The sequence below is a fragment of the Lagopus leucura genome, unplaced genomic scaffold (assembly GCF_019238085.1).
Source record: "Lagopus leucura isolate 7727_CA_CO unplaced genomic scaffold, USGS_WTPT01 Super-Scaffold_1, whole genome shotgun sequence".
NCBI classification, from domain to species: Eukaryota; Metazoa; Chordata; class Aves; order Galliformes; family Phasianidae; genus Lagopus; species Lagopus leucura.
The window spans coordinates 21,344,911-21,359,372 of NW_024962250.1; the positions used below are offsets into that span (position 1 = coordinate 21,344,911).

The 14,462-nt window shown below is 51.9% G+C and overlaps 1 protein-coding gene across 2 annotated transcripts; it reads left to right on the forward strand.

The window, feature by feature from the left end:
* Nucleotides 1-1,555: 1,555 nt before the first annotated feature.
* Nucleotides 1,556-11,575, forward strand: BATF (basic leucine zipper ATF-like transcription factor). Of its 2 annotated transcripts, none has more exons than XM_042871499.1 (4): nucleotides 1,556-2,049; nucleotides 6,061-6,359; nucleotides 8,088-8,192; nucleotides 11,042-11,575. In XM_042871499.1, exons 2-4 carry the CDS (start codon nucleotides 6,294-6,296, stop codon nucleotides 11,249-11,251), a joined length of 381 nt encoding a protein of 126 aa, XP_042727433.1. In that variant the 5' UTR covers nucleotides 1,556-2,049; nucleotides 6,061-6,293; the 3' UTR covers nucleotides 11,252-11,575. The 2 variants fall into 2 exon arrangements, with proteins under 2 accessions (XP_042727433.1, XP_042727442.1); XM_042871508.1 differs by lacking the exon at nucleotides 1,556-2,049 and adding an exon at nucleotides 2,063-2,952.
* The last annotated feature ends 2,887 nt before the right edge of the window (nucleotides 11,576-14,462 follow it).

Genomic DNA, 14,462 nt, shown 5'->3' on the forward strand with positions numbered 1-14,462 from the left:
CGGGCCTTCCCCACCATTGCTGAACGATACTGCCATCGAGGTGAGTCAAACCGTCAGACAGCAGCTGTGCCCCTGCATACACTGTGTCCATGCACTTGGATAAGTCAGACGGTGGGCTCTGTCTTGTCAGGGGAAGAAGAAAAGCCCTGATTTACCAGCGACAGGTGGAGGAGAGGCCTTCTGGAGCCCCAGGTACATGTTCGTCCAGTGGGCTGAGTGGTCAGGTTTGCTCCTGGTGAGAAAGGGACTGGGTGCTTTGAAGAAAGCAGCTGGAGAAAATTTGGCCTTGGTGTCTGGGGAGAAATAACAACATACGTCAGCACAGGTCAGGGGCTGAACTGCTGGAAAGGAGCTCTGAAGAAAAGGACCTGGGTGTCCCAGTGGACAACAGGTTGGCCGTGAACCAGCAGTGTGCCCTTGTGGCCAAGAAAGCCAGTGGTATCTCATGGTGCACTAAAAAGAGCGTGGCCAGCTGGTCAAGGGAGGTGATCCACCTCCTCTACTCTGCCCTGATGAGGCCACATTTAGACTACTGTGTCCAGTTCTGGGCTCCCTAGTACAAAAAAGACAGGGATCTTCTAGAAAGAGTCCCACGGAGGACCAGAGAGATGATAAAGGGCCTGGAGCATCTCCCATGTGAAGAAAGGCTGAGAGATCTGGGTCTGTTTGGCCTAGAGAAGAAGAGACTGAGAGGGGATTGGATCTAAAGCGTGGGAGGCAACGGGGTGAGGCCAGATTCATTTCAGTGCTGTGCTGATTGGACAAGGAGCAATAGCATAAAACCAGAACGTAGGAAGTTCCATGCAAACATGTGGAAGAATTTCTTTACAGTAAGGGTGACGGAGGACTGGAACAGGTTGCCCAAAGAAGCTGTGGAGTGTCCTATGGAGATACTCAAGACTCATCTAGATGCCTATCTGTGTGACCTGTCGTAAGGAACCTGCTTTGGCAGGGGATTGGCCTCAATGATCTTTAGAAGTCCTTTCTGGCTCCTGCAATTCTGAGAGTCTCAGTACCACACCAGGTTTTGTAATCTGCTGGCCTGGAGAGGCATGTAAGCACACACCCAAGTGCTGTGCTTGCTCATGAGCTGCTAAGCCCTGCGGCTGATCCCTTCAGCAACCTGATGTGAACACATTACTTGTGCCCCAAGACTGAAGCTCTGAGGTGTGCTGGAGGCCAGACCATGCTGAGCTCTGCTGGGGCACCCTGTCCTAGAGAGCAAACATGTGGAGATTAGTTTGCTTCTTGTGATGCATAGACAGGGACACGCAGAAAGCACACCAAAGACATTCAAAAAAGTTCATAGAAGCGGCAAAGACAGGTACAGAAGAGCTCTACACTGGCAGAAATGGCTTTACCTGGGCAACCTAACTTCAGCAGTCTCATACATGTGATTACTTCTGCTTTTTGCCCTAGATGACCACATCTTCATCAGCCAGGCTGGACCACTGCTGGAGTGAACCGAGAGCTGGCCTACTGGGCTGCCTGCTTTCTTACCAGGGCTGACACTCCCACCAGACAAGGAAACGAGAGACTACAGAAGGAAAGAAAGAAAGAAAGAAAGAAAGAAAGAAGGTCTTCTGGGCAGATCTTTGGTGCCTTCTGAGAGAGCTGAATCTGCCCCAAAGTGACTTGGTGAGCTGCATAAGCGAGTCTTTCTTAGGAGCAGCCATGTGTTCCTGATTTGCCAGGTCTGCTTTGTGGAAGATCTAAAAGGTTGCAGCTGCAGCCACAGACATCAGGAACTTGGGTCTGGTTAAGTGAATTACTACATTGAGCCAGAAACACTGGAAAATTAATTTTTAATTGGCTAAAATGTCCAAAATTAATGAGTACTTATGAGCAAAATCCCTCTTTATCTGTCATTTTGCAATTGTAAAACAGGAGTATTTCTACCACTTCATGTGGAAAGGTGGATGAGGAAACAGCTTCATTAACAGTCCTCGAGTACTCACCTGGGGATGCTGAAGAGATTAGCACTAGGAAGAGGCTGTGAAGAAATGAAAAAGCAGGACATCAAAGTGGAATCAGACTACTGGGATAAAGGTAAGGTAGCAATGCCAGGGAAGGAACCTTTGTGAGTACTGCAGGTATAAAGGCCAGCCCAGAACAGTACATTGCACATGATGCAAATGCAGTGTGCTTAAGGGAGCTAATTCTGAGTTTTCTGTACTTTTGAGTGCTTGATTTTACAGCTCTTGTCATTTGTAACTCATTTGGGATGTATGCATCTCCTGTAGATGATGAGGTTGTGCTCGTTGTGGACTGAAAGTGCTTGTGGGATGGATGATTGGTATGACTCAGGTGGGATAAACTCAACGGGACGGAGCCCTGCTCTCCTGTTCCCCCTTACCTCAATACAGTGATATAATCCTTAGGATAGAGGCAGGCTGTCCTGCCAGCTGGGGAAGCTGCCCTGGTGCAGACAGGATTAGCCTGTGCTGCTGGGATGCTGTGCTGCAGAAACTTACCAGGTAGTGTGAGGCCTTCATTCACCACCACCACCACTCATCAGCACTGAATCCCACACAAGAGTCTTTGAACTCGAATGGGGAATATATGCAAATTGTTGTGATTGTATTGTGAGAAGGTGTTTGCATAAAATGTTACGTGTGGAGCAGAAGCAACCCCCACGGTTTACAGAAGGCTGAAGTTGATAACTTCCCTACGCTGGCTTTTTAAATAGCACTATTCACTGAGTGCTCATGCAAAGAAGATGAGTGAGAGGGATGCGGTAGGTTTATGGGGAAGCTGCAGCAGTCTTTTCTCCTGAGAAAGCAGTGTGCATGGGCAGGTGTGGGGGCTGGCTGCAGTTAAAGCCTGGCAGATGCACAATGTGCTCTCTTAGTAATTATTATGTAAATAAGTCACCTTATTTAAACCCTGGGAGCATCTCTCTCCAGCCTGTCCTACAGAAGCAGAATGAAACCCAGACCACTTCTGACAAAGGTTTGTTCCTCACCACTTCGTGTGAAGGGGACAGCGTTGCCTTTCTAACTTTGACCTCTTTTCAAACTCTGACCTGAATCTCTCTCACTGCCATTGAAGCCTGGCGCCGGCTGCACAGAAAACAGCTGACCACTCTTTCCATTACAGCATATCAAAGACAGCTCCTTCCTCCCCCGCTCTCCGTTGGTCCCCAGGAGCTCTCTTTTCTAGGCGGAGTGGACCCATCATCTTCGCTCCTTCCTCTTCACACAGGAGTTTGGTGTGTTCACCCCATGGGTTATTTTCTTCTGGGCTTTTTCACCCCTTGGGAGGGGCAGCCATCCCCTCACCTCCCTCAACCCACCTGCTGCCTGCCCACTTGCACAGCTCCGCACTGCTGCCAACGCTTTGCTTTCAGATGGCTCTGTAACCCCCAGACTTTTCCCTGCTGTTCTGCTGCCTAGCTGGTTATTCCCCACTTCTTCTCTATACACTTTGCGTTGCTTTACATTTGCATTTGTTCTTGCTGAGTTGCACCTTGTTGCTGTCAGACCATTTCTCTGTAGCTGAGGTCATGCAAACCCCAAGCCTCCAGTCCCTGCCACCTCTCTGCCCTCACATTGCCTGCACGATTCAGGTAAAGGACTGCCCTCAGCAGGGACCTATGCAGAACCAGATGGCTTCATCCTTTCCCTACGCTCGTCTGAGAAATATCTCTGCTCTGTAGGTCTGCTGGCATGGCAGTGACCTAACACTTGTTGCAAGCTCATCCTGCGCTGCTGATAATGATTTTGCAGCTGCTGTGATTAAGGTCAAGACACTTAAATGATCCCAGAGAGAAAGTCAGGGGATGCTATTCACAGTGTGCGTTTAAGTCACCAACATGAAGCATGGGGGTCAGGAGGCTGGCTCCTATGTAGGCTGCAAGCTGGGATTTCTCTATCAGCCCTGGGCTGCTAGGAACAGCCCAGCTAAGATGTAGCTCCAGACTTTTCTTTTGAAGATCAAATGAGTTTCCATAGAAATGATTGCCCAACTTGTGCCTGCTTTCCCAGCTTCCAGAACTGCATCCTGCCAACTACTTGTCCCTGGCTGAATTGCTTCTCAGCTGCTGGGCTTGCTGGCTGCCAAAGGAGGGCATTTGGCTTGTTTGCCCAAGGATGAGGCAAGTGAGGAAGGAGTTCTCTGTATCTTGCCTTCAGCAACAGCAGCTTGTAGAGCCTTTGAGGAAGGCTCGAAGGAACTTCTGATGTGGTGGATGGGAGCCCAGGTAATCCATGAGACGTGCTTGATGCCAGAGGAGTGTGGGTTTCCTCCGGACAACGGGAATTCAACAGTGTGCTTCCTGCAAAAGAAACACTGTGTGGGGCTGTAGCATTCAGAGGAAGTGTAGTGAGGCAGTGAGTGAAGTGATGGTTCAATGGTTTGTCTGCCAGCAGCAGCTTGGCAGCCTTGAATCTGCCCTTCTTCTCATCATTGCCCTGTGAGTGCCCTGTTCCTGGGGCTCTGAGGAGCTCTGTATGCTGGGTAGAGGCAGCACAGGGAGCAGGTTCTTGCTAAGCAAGCAAACTTTGTGCTCACAGGTAGGAACTGTGCACCTCCACTTGGAGAGAAGGCTGAGGGAAGGCCTCATGGCAGCCTGCAGCTCCTTGCAGGGAGCAGAGGGGCAGAGCTGAGCACTACTCTTTGGTGACAGTGACAGGGCCTGAGGGAACAGCATGGAGCTGTATCAGGGGAGGGGCAGGTGGGGGGTTAAGAAAAGCCCTCCCTCCTTCACCAGAGGGAGGTGGGCATGGAACAGGTTGCCCAGGGCAGCGGGCATGGCCCCGAGCTGCTGGAGCTCAAGGGGCATTTGCCCTGCTGCAAGAACCCGCTCACCATGCCTGGCATAGGACACTCATGTGGGTTTGGGGCTGTGAAAGCACAGGCTGCTGGGGCTAGGGTACAGTGCTGCACTGTGCTGGGCTTTGATATTCCTGTGCAGAAAGCAGAAGGAATTGAAACACCGGTAAGCGGGAACTGCGAACCGCTGCTTTCCACAGTAGTGCGTTACTGTGGGTGGCTCGTGCTTCACTCGCTATCTGCCCTTCACAGCATGTGTGTGCACCCAGTCGCTCTGAGGATGTGCACTTCTGTCTGTGATGGACAACCTGCTGGCACCTGGCCCCGCTCACCCTTCTGGCTCCAGTGCTGCAAGATGATTGGGAAGGGAATGGTCTTGCTTCTCTCCCTGCTCCCACGTCATCATCTGCAGAGCTGCAAGTGGGACAAATTGAAGCACAGCAGCTGTGGTGCCGTGCCCAAAGCAGAGTGCTCTCAGAGGGCAAATAGCAAGGAAACAAGCCCAGTATGCTGTGATATCCACATGATATTCACATCTTCTGATGCTGGCTATGGTGAGAGAGGGCAAGAAGGAAAAAGGCAGGGAGCCAGGACCCATGCACAACAGCTGCATGTACCCAAGATGGACAAGCTTGTACTGTGGCATGGAGTGACAATCAGGTCTCAGCTCCAGCTGCTGGGTCTATAGGACCTTCCCACTCACTCCAACAACTCCAAATGTTCTTCCATCTCAGCTCTTTGTTTTCATCTGAGCCTGGCTCATCCCACACACACAAGCCATGGTATCAGCAGCATCTAGGTGATGCTGGCTGAGGATGCAGGTCTCCCCTGACACTTGCGCAGGCAGGACAGGCGAGTGGGCTGCGGGGTTGAGGGAGGCTGCCTTGGAACTTCCCAGCAGGGTTGGGGTGACGGAGGTCACCAGCTCTGCACTGCCTCCTGCCCTCATAAGACCATGGGTGTGCAGCTCCTCCCGCCCTGGAGTTTCTGGGGCTCCCGACACCACCTCCTCCACGCTGCCCTCCTTTGAGGGTCCTGGTTTCGCAGCCAGGGCTGGGGCTTTTCTTCCCTTTACATCTCTGCTGTTTGTCTCGGAGAAAACCCATCTTGCTGTTTTTCTACTGCTTGAAGGTGTTTTTCGGGGTTTTTTCAGGCTATTTTGAAGCTCATTTTTCCCAGATGTGCTTTTTTTTTTTTTTTTTTTTTTTTCTTCTTCTTCTTCTTCTGTAACTTTTCTTCTTCGTCTTAAAGTTTCCGGCCACGTGACTTTCAGCTTACATCCCCTAGGTTCTGAGAAACCACAGGAGGCTGAGACCTAAAGGAAGGTGCAGAGCTCAGAGCGGAGAGGCAGAGGAAGCAGCAGAGCACAGGGCAGGAGGACAGCGTGCCTCCAGGCTGGGGAGTGCTAGAACCCAGTGAGCACTCCAGGGTAGAGGAGAATCAAGGGAGAAAGAGAGAAGCCAGGCACACCACAGTTTCAAAGGAAGCCAAGGAGGTCCTGGGAACCAGAGACAGGAGCCATGCCCCACAGCTCCGACAGCAGCGACTCCAGCATCTCCAGCCAGTCCCCTCCTCCTAGCAAGCAGGTAAATGGGGACCCTGCCCTGCCTCTCCCCAGCTCTCCTTCAGGTTGGCAGGAGGCTCTGAACGGCCATAAGGAAGCCTGGCATCCCTTGCTGTTGCCTGCATGACATGTTGTGGTGGGGCTTTCTAGGAACTGCTGTGGAGAGTGTGGGATGTGAGGCTGAGCTGGGAGCAGTGCCCGCTGAAAGGGGTGTAGGGGAGAGGAAGGCCCAAAGAGCTGGGGCTGTACTGAGGACAAGGGGGGACCCCATGGCATGTTGGGCCCTCTGCTATCTGCCATGTAGGAGGCTGCATGCAGAGTCCAGTGTCACTGAGAGGATGCTCAGGGGAACCTGCCTGCTTCCTACTGCCTTGCAGAGCACTCATGGGAACACTCCGGGGAAACCCTGCTGCTTTGGGTCTGCTCTTCTTATTAATCTTCAGAAGGTTTTCATCTCAGTGATGCTAGGCTGAGGGAATTTTTGTTACTGCACAGAGTGCCTTAATGGTAGATCTTTGGCTGGCAGAAACTAACGCAAGCCCAAGTTATTTCTATCTCCTTCATTATAGCTATCATTTGCCACCCGCCTGGTGCTGACAGCACCAGCATATACCTGAGACTTTGCCCAGAAATCTCCAGGATGACTAGAGCTGGTGATTTCAGGCTTGCAACCAGGAATGGGGAGGCATCCTGCGGGAGAAGAGGATGAAGCACAGAGACTGCCAGGGGACTGGGCTTGGTGCAGTACTTGGGATCTAACACGTATGAAGTTGGTAGGGTAACGAAGGCAAGGATAAAACAGTTAAGTTCAAAGAAGAGAAAAGATCTTGGGCGGGGTGGAGGGGGGAGAGGATGTGGACAGACTGATGGGCTGGGAAGATAACTTTTGTGGCTGAGTTTCATAGTCCTGTGAGGGAGCAGTGGTGCAAATGTTAGAGAGTCCACAAAAGAGGCAGCACCATATGAAAACAGATGAAAGAATCTGTATGACAGTTTTAACTGTCAGAAGGCAGCAGCAGGACCAGATCTGAGCAGAGAAGGGCTGCTGCATGAAGCTTTTGACCTGGCACCACAGGATTGAGCTTCCCTCTGCCAAGGGCTCAGAAGCACCATGGGCAGCACTGTGGATTGTTGCTGCCAAGGGACTGCAGAAAGGCGCAAACACGGGGATGGGAGAGCTGGAGTGAAGGAGATCTGGGGATAAGGCTAAAAGTCAGAGTCTGCCTAGTTAAGTATGCAGTGTCACAGTGAGCTGCACCATGCTATAAGGGTCTGCAACAATCCAAAACTGACAGAGAAGGGTGATGGGGAGAGGGTTTGGGACCTACAGGGATGGAAGGAGGAAAGCACAGGATGCATCTCTGGAAAGACAATTTAGCCAAGGAGCTGGAATAACTGCAGTGCCATATCTTTCCAGAGAGGTGAAGGGAAAGGTTTCCTGAGCAAGGAGCTCAAATTCTCTCTTCTGGAGAGGTCCTTGCCCATGTTCCTCAAGTCATATCCTTGGCTGGTGTCTTGGCAAAGCAGTCATCCCCCAGTTGTGCCAGGGTGGTTAGGGGATCAGATCTGCCTCTCCTGGCATCTGAGATGTCAAAAGCATCACATGTCCCTGAGGCAGAACTTTGGATGCGTTTCATAGCCTGTGCTTCAAGGCTGTTATCTGCTGTTGTCGCCTTTCCCATCTCAAGCCCAGCAGAAGCAGGGTGAAGGAGGGTTGCTGCAGTCATTTCCATGCCTCATGTTTCCCTAGGACTCTTCTGATGACATGAGGAAAGTCCAGAGGAGGGAGAAGAACCGCATTGCTGCCCAGAAGAGCCGCCTGCGACAGACCCAGAAAGCAGATACGCTGCACTTGGTGAGCACATCCAGCCTTCTCCATTCCCTGCATGGAGGGCTCGCAGTGGGGGGATAGGAGTGGAGGTACTTGATTGAGCCAGGACAGGAACAGTGGAGCCAAGGCAGGGTATTGGAGGCAATGCTAATGGCATGGGCAGCTTTCCTTTACTGAGATGCCCAGGGGCACTCCTCCTTCAGCAGGTCCAGAGTGAAATCCTCTGGTTCATCTACCAAATGTTACAGGTTTCCTCTCTAGGCTCAATCAAGATGACTCATTCTGTGTCACTGGTACCATGTCTGCCTTTCCCATGGGGTCATTGCTGCCAGGATTCATGTCTGGCAGGTCCTGTTGTTCCTATGCATCAGAAAGGGTGATGGCCACTGAAGCCTGTAGTTTAACATGCAGTTCAATATCAAGACTTTATCTCTCAGTTTGGCATGACCAATTTCCTCCCTTAACTTCTTCTGAATGCTTCAGGCAGAGGCTCTTTCAAAGCATAGCTTCATTAGGATTGCACAGGAAAGCATGGGTTCACTAGGCTCCCAGGTTCGTGCTTCATGTTGTTACTTACTTGTTTGGTGATGCAACAAGCACAGAAGCAAGCCTTTTTGAAATGCTGCGCAATGCAGGTGAAAAACTATTAATCATTTTCCAATATTTCAAAACATCCCTATGGCAGAGGATGCATCCCTTCTTGTATCCAGACAGTACCTGGAGGCATTTCCTCTTGCACAGCATGGATTTTCCCTGCTTTGGTTTCACCCCTGTTGTTCCATTCTACCCTGTGGCACCACAGGCACTCTGCAGCTCCTCCCAGTGTGGTGAATCAGGAAGGTACATTTCAGGAGGGACGGCCATTTCTTGCTGTGTGCATTTGGCCAGGAGCATCTGAGCAGTGTTGGAACATAGGGGCAAGCACGCTTGCATTTTGCACTGATAAATGCAGTCCTCTGTGTTTTGGGCTGCTGGTGAGCAGGATGCAGTGCATGTGGCCTGCAGCATGAGGAGCCATCTTTGTCCCTGAAGTATGCTGTCCCTTTGAAGTGCGATAGTCAAGTTCACGTTCAGAAAAACATCCTTTGACTTAGAAGTCTTCATATTTCCCCAAATCTTCATTTTTTGAAGGAATTGAGGTGCAGTCCCTGAGCCTTACCTCTCACATTTTGACCTCAGTCCGTGCTTGCGGCTGATTTTACAGCAGAGATCTCACTCTTTCCTATGTGGCGGATGATAATGGTAGAAGTGACGTGGCTCCAGGCTGTCTGCATTCATTAGTTCTGCCAGCAGCAACAGCTCTGGGAGCTGCATGTTCAAGGGGTGGAGACAGACACCTCTTTGGGCCTGGTGCTCTGTCCTAGGCAATCCTAGAGATGGATAGGGGCTCTCATCTTCCCTCAGGAAAATCCTGACTTGCACCAAGAATTGGGCTGCTCTTAGGGCAGACAACAGACAACTTTCTTAGCAGATAAATGTTCAAATGGCATCAGTAACAGAGACTCATTCCCCTTCCATGAGCTGGGATCTGGGACTGCTGCAGAAGCACGTGGAGGCAAATAGAGAGTGGATGGTGAATTTTTGCTAAGGCTTTTCCAGTTCATCCCTAATCCTCTCTGTCTCTGGTGGGCTCTGCATGAGGAATGGTGTCTCTACACAGTTCTGCCCAGAAAAGTTGGGGTTGAGGTGCTTTCAAGGAGCCAGCAGCTCCATCCGTCCCCAGGCATCCCAGCTTGTGTTGAGGGGAACGGGTAACAGTGAGGTTGGAGCTCCTGGCCACAAGGTGATTTCTGTCAGCTCACAGCCTGAGGTCAGTGACAAAACACTTTGTCACGTCCCAGAGATGATGCCCATTTTTAGTGCTGTAAGCGCTGGGTGCATTTACACTGCTGTGGAGAGCAGGCACCTCCAGCAGTCAGTGCAGTGGTGGAGGTCCGACAGGTTCACTTCTCCGGGATCTGGTGCAGCTCTCCTAGGTCCCATGTTGGCTGAATTCCCAGAGTGCTCCCCGCTTCCTTCTGTCTTGCTGCATGGCCACCAGTACCCGGGATGCCCCACTTGGAGCTGCCCACCTCTCACTAGCAAAGGGTGTGCTTTGCTCCGGATCGCTGAGGCAAGGCTGTGCATAGCCCCTTTGTTGTTATTCTCATTAATATCGGTAATAATTCATCTCTGAGGCCCGGGTTTCTCTTTTCTTCTGACTCAAGCGTCTCTCCCCTCCTCCCCGCCGTGCCGCTGGTTTCCCCGGCTGCTAGCAGGAAGCAGTGAGTCTTTTCTTTCCAGGGCAATGACAGGTTTCCTGTGGCAGGTGGTTTTCTGGTTAAAGACGGCGGTTATTCGGCGCACCCTCCCCCCGGCCGCACGGCCCGGGAAGCGGCCAGCAGCGTGCATGTGCGTGAGAGGGAGCGAGAAAGCCTGGGCGGGCGCACTTCTCGTAAGCCCGGGCCGCCAGCATCGCACCCTCACCCAGCCTGCTGCAGGGGGGTGTTGCCCTGCTGCCGCTCGGTGCTGAATTTGCCGGAAACGTGTTGTTCTGGAAAGTGCTGGGCTGAGAGGTGCGAGCACCAGACCCCAGCTGTGCTCCTGGAGAGCACCGGCCGGGAGGGGCTGGGAGGTGACACTGAGGGACACAGTTTAGTGGGCACGGCGGGAGTGGTTTGAGGGTTGGACTAGCTGATCTTACTGGTCTTTTCCAACTTGTATGATTCTATGATCAGAAGGGGTCTCAGGGCGTGATTCTGCAGCATGCTGTAATGCAGGGCAGCTCCTACAGCCCCACTTGTAATCGCACTGCTCTCCCCTGCTCCCACCTCCCCCCAGCGTCCCCATTCACACCTGCAGCTGAGGAAGCCCCCGTGGTTTTGTCTCCCCAGGAGAGTGAAGACCTGGAGAGGCAGAATGCAGCCCTGCGCCGGGAGATTAAGCAGTTGACAGAGGAGATGAAGCACTTCACCTCGGTGCTGAGCTCCCACGAACCGCTCTGCTCCATCCTGGCATCGCCCCCACCCCCACCCCCGGAGGTGCTTTACGCTGCGCATTCCTTCCACCAGCCCCACATCAGTTCCCCACGCTTCCAGCACTGAGCCCGCTTGGGTTGGCCAAGAACCAATTTGTGGGGCTCACTTTTCCATCTGTAGAGGGACGAATGGACAGACACCCCTTCTCAAAGTGTGTACTCTGAGTGACTTTGTCCAAGACTTCTTCCCTGTGCAGAAATGGCAGAGCCACCAGCAGGCATCTTCAGGCGGTTTCCAGCTTGGATCCTGGAAAGAGGAGAATTCAGCATCAGCTGTTCCCTGGTTCTTGCCTGGGGACATCACAGGCTGCCCTTGTACTAGTGGCTGGCTGCAGCGTGCAGCATCAGGAGCTCCAGGCACAGGAATGAGAGCAGGGGTGGAGGGGAAGGTTGGGGGACACAGAGTACCAGGGTGAAACTGGTTTATTTTTGTAAAATAAAGAATGAAAATGCTTCATGCTTTGTTTTTTGAGATAGGGTCAGCCATCAGTCACTCTGAAGGTCCTGCATGACACAGGGAACCTGGAGTGGCAGTGGGGGAAAACTCATGTCATTCACCTCATTACTAGAGCAATGCTCTGTGGAGGCAGGTTCTGGGAGGAGATGGGCTGTTCCCGGTAGGGCTGGACTCAGCTAATGGATTGGGCATGCTCTGCAGAGCAGTATGGTCCTGTTGGGGATGCTGAGTGGAGGCGTCAGTGGTGGTACAGGCGGACTCTGCACCCCAGGATCCCCAGCCTGGCTATCGGCACAAGCACAGGGCCGAAGTCCACTGCTAGTGCAGGTCCTGATGCTAATGCTGGCTCACAACTGTTGCCCTCCCTGAGAAACACTAGCTGCTGTTTTTTCAGCATAGGGTGTCACAAGCAGTGTTGCTGATGTAGGCTTCACGTCATCCCTTTAGACTATGGCCAGAGCTGCTGCTCCCTGCGGAAGCCTTGCCTGGAGCTACCCAGGCTACATTTCACAGGGATTTGGCCCTTTAGACCGACCATGCAGCAACAACTTGAGCTCTTCAAGAGCTCAGGTTTGCAAGGCTCAGTTTCTGCTCCTCCAGCATCTGTAGGTTTGACCCTAGGCTTTTCACTTGCTGTTTCTTAGGGCTCTGATGCCCTTGTGCTCACTGGGTTATGCTGGGTGGGAGGATGGAGAATGCAACAGCCTTGGCGAATTTTGCACTGACTTACAGCAGTATCACCACCAATAACGAGAAAGCACCATCTGTCCCAGCCTGATGCATGTGTGCCATACAGCTATAAGGGCAACATTTTTGTTGCAGAGGTGTCAAGGCCTGAGATCTTGCAGACTGGGTGGGGTTCTGCGAGATGCCCACAGCATTGCTAGACTACTGGTAACGTCTCCGATGTATTACTGCGACTCAGAATGAAAATAAGTGGTAAGTACTGAGACTGGGAGACGGGTATGCAACAACATCCTCTCAGGAACATAAACAGTAGTCCTGGCAGCACCAGCCAGGGTGCCCCGCCTCCACAGGGCTGCACACTGGGCGCCCTTCAAGTAGTGCTGCACTCACTCAGCATTGGCCCAACACCAGACATGGATGCTATAGGAAGCATCTCCCAGTTTGACTTGTCTTTGCCCCAGTCCCGTCCTCAAAAACCTGATCACAAAAGATGCTTTTCATGTTTGAGTGGGTTTTGACCTCTCCATTGCTTCTGGTTATTTTTGGGTGTCTAAGATGCTGTCTTTTGTTATGAAAAATGGTTCCCTGAGAGACAGGTATCCAACCCAAACAGCCTGGGTGTGAGCAGGGTGCTGCTGCTCCTGGTGCACAGGCAGACATGGGATCGGCTGGGCCTGGTTCTACCTGGCCAACCTGTGGCCATATCACAATGCCCTTCTGCTGCAGGATGCAAGCCTTTGCTGAAGAGCTCTTCCAAATCAGCAATGAGGGCTCCCAGAAGCAGTGAAACTCTTTGAGTGGAAGAATTCCAGGCGAAAAGGTTACTCTTCCTTGCAAGCAAAGAATGAGGAAATGCTGCGTTTGTGCTGGCCTCTGCTGGGCAAAGGCTGAGCTCTGCTGGCTCTGAAACCTTTCTGATCAGCTCTGATATTGCACAGCTGGCTCCAGGTTCAGAAAGGATGCTTCCCAAGAGAGCATCTCTAGAGATGCTGGGGCTCTGCTTTGGGCAGCTGCTGGGCACGGCCAGCAGAAAGCTTGATGTGTGAGGGCTGAGGGCGATGAGGGTAGGGGGAAGGTGGTACCGGGTGACAGCTGCTGCAGATGATGCTCTTCTAGCCCTAGTGACAGCTGTCTCCAAATAGATGTCTTTGCAACAAGACAGAATGGAGGTATGTGGTAAATGCTGATGTGGAGAGAGGAGTGAGGGAACAAGAGGTTCATGCTGTCCTTTGTGTCCTTTACTGATCCTAGCACTTCTTATGGATCAAGGCACTCATGCAACTGCAGAAGGACAGCAAGTCACAGACTATGGAGGTGCAGCAATTTCCTTCATTTACGTCCCCTCAAAAAGCACAGACTCAGCACTGTACAAGCACTCAGTCTCAGCATTTCAGGGCTGCTTCTGTGGTTAGATAGATAAAAACACGACACCCGGTGCTGACGTAAGCTGCATGTATCTCGCAGATGGGAAGCCCAAGGCAATCTTTTATGCCTGGCATTCCCTTCCTGCTCCATCTTCCTCAGCTGGGCTGCAGGTTCCCAACATGTAAGTGTTGAGGTGAGGAGGAACAGAGCCAGCCCAAGGCAGGTGCATCCATCCTGTTGCACCAGACTACTCTGTTCCCAGCTGCAGTCACTGCGATGTTCTCCCTCAGATCTGATTCTCTCAGGGGGGGCAGAAGGCGTGATACCCAAGTCCCCTTTGCAAGGAGTCAGAAGAGAAGGAGGGGCACATGCTTTCAGTTTGGCGAAGGATAGGTTCAGCAGCTGTGTTGCCCACTTTGCAGTGACTCCAGAGTATTTACAAGCTCCTTTTGAAAAGCCTCTCTCCAAAGTACTGGTGCTGCCAGCCTGCATCAGCAGGAGGAACATCTGCATACTGAACCTGCAACAGCCCATGGAAGCAATGAGTATGTTTCCCAAAGCAGCACTTGTCACACAGGGTGCAGAATGGATGCTAGTGTTTCTGTACACAGAGATCAAAGAAGATCAGGAATCACTGCTGAGAGACAAAGTATTTTTATGAATCAAGAACTGTGGAGAAGAGAAAAAGCCAAGTGTAGACTGAAATGGTCAGACTTTTTCCTAGAAAACAGCACAGTGCCAGCATGCCCCACGTCCCTGCTCTGCCATG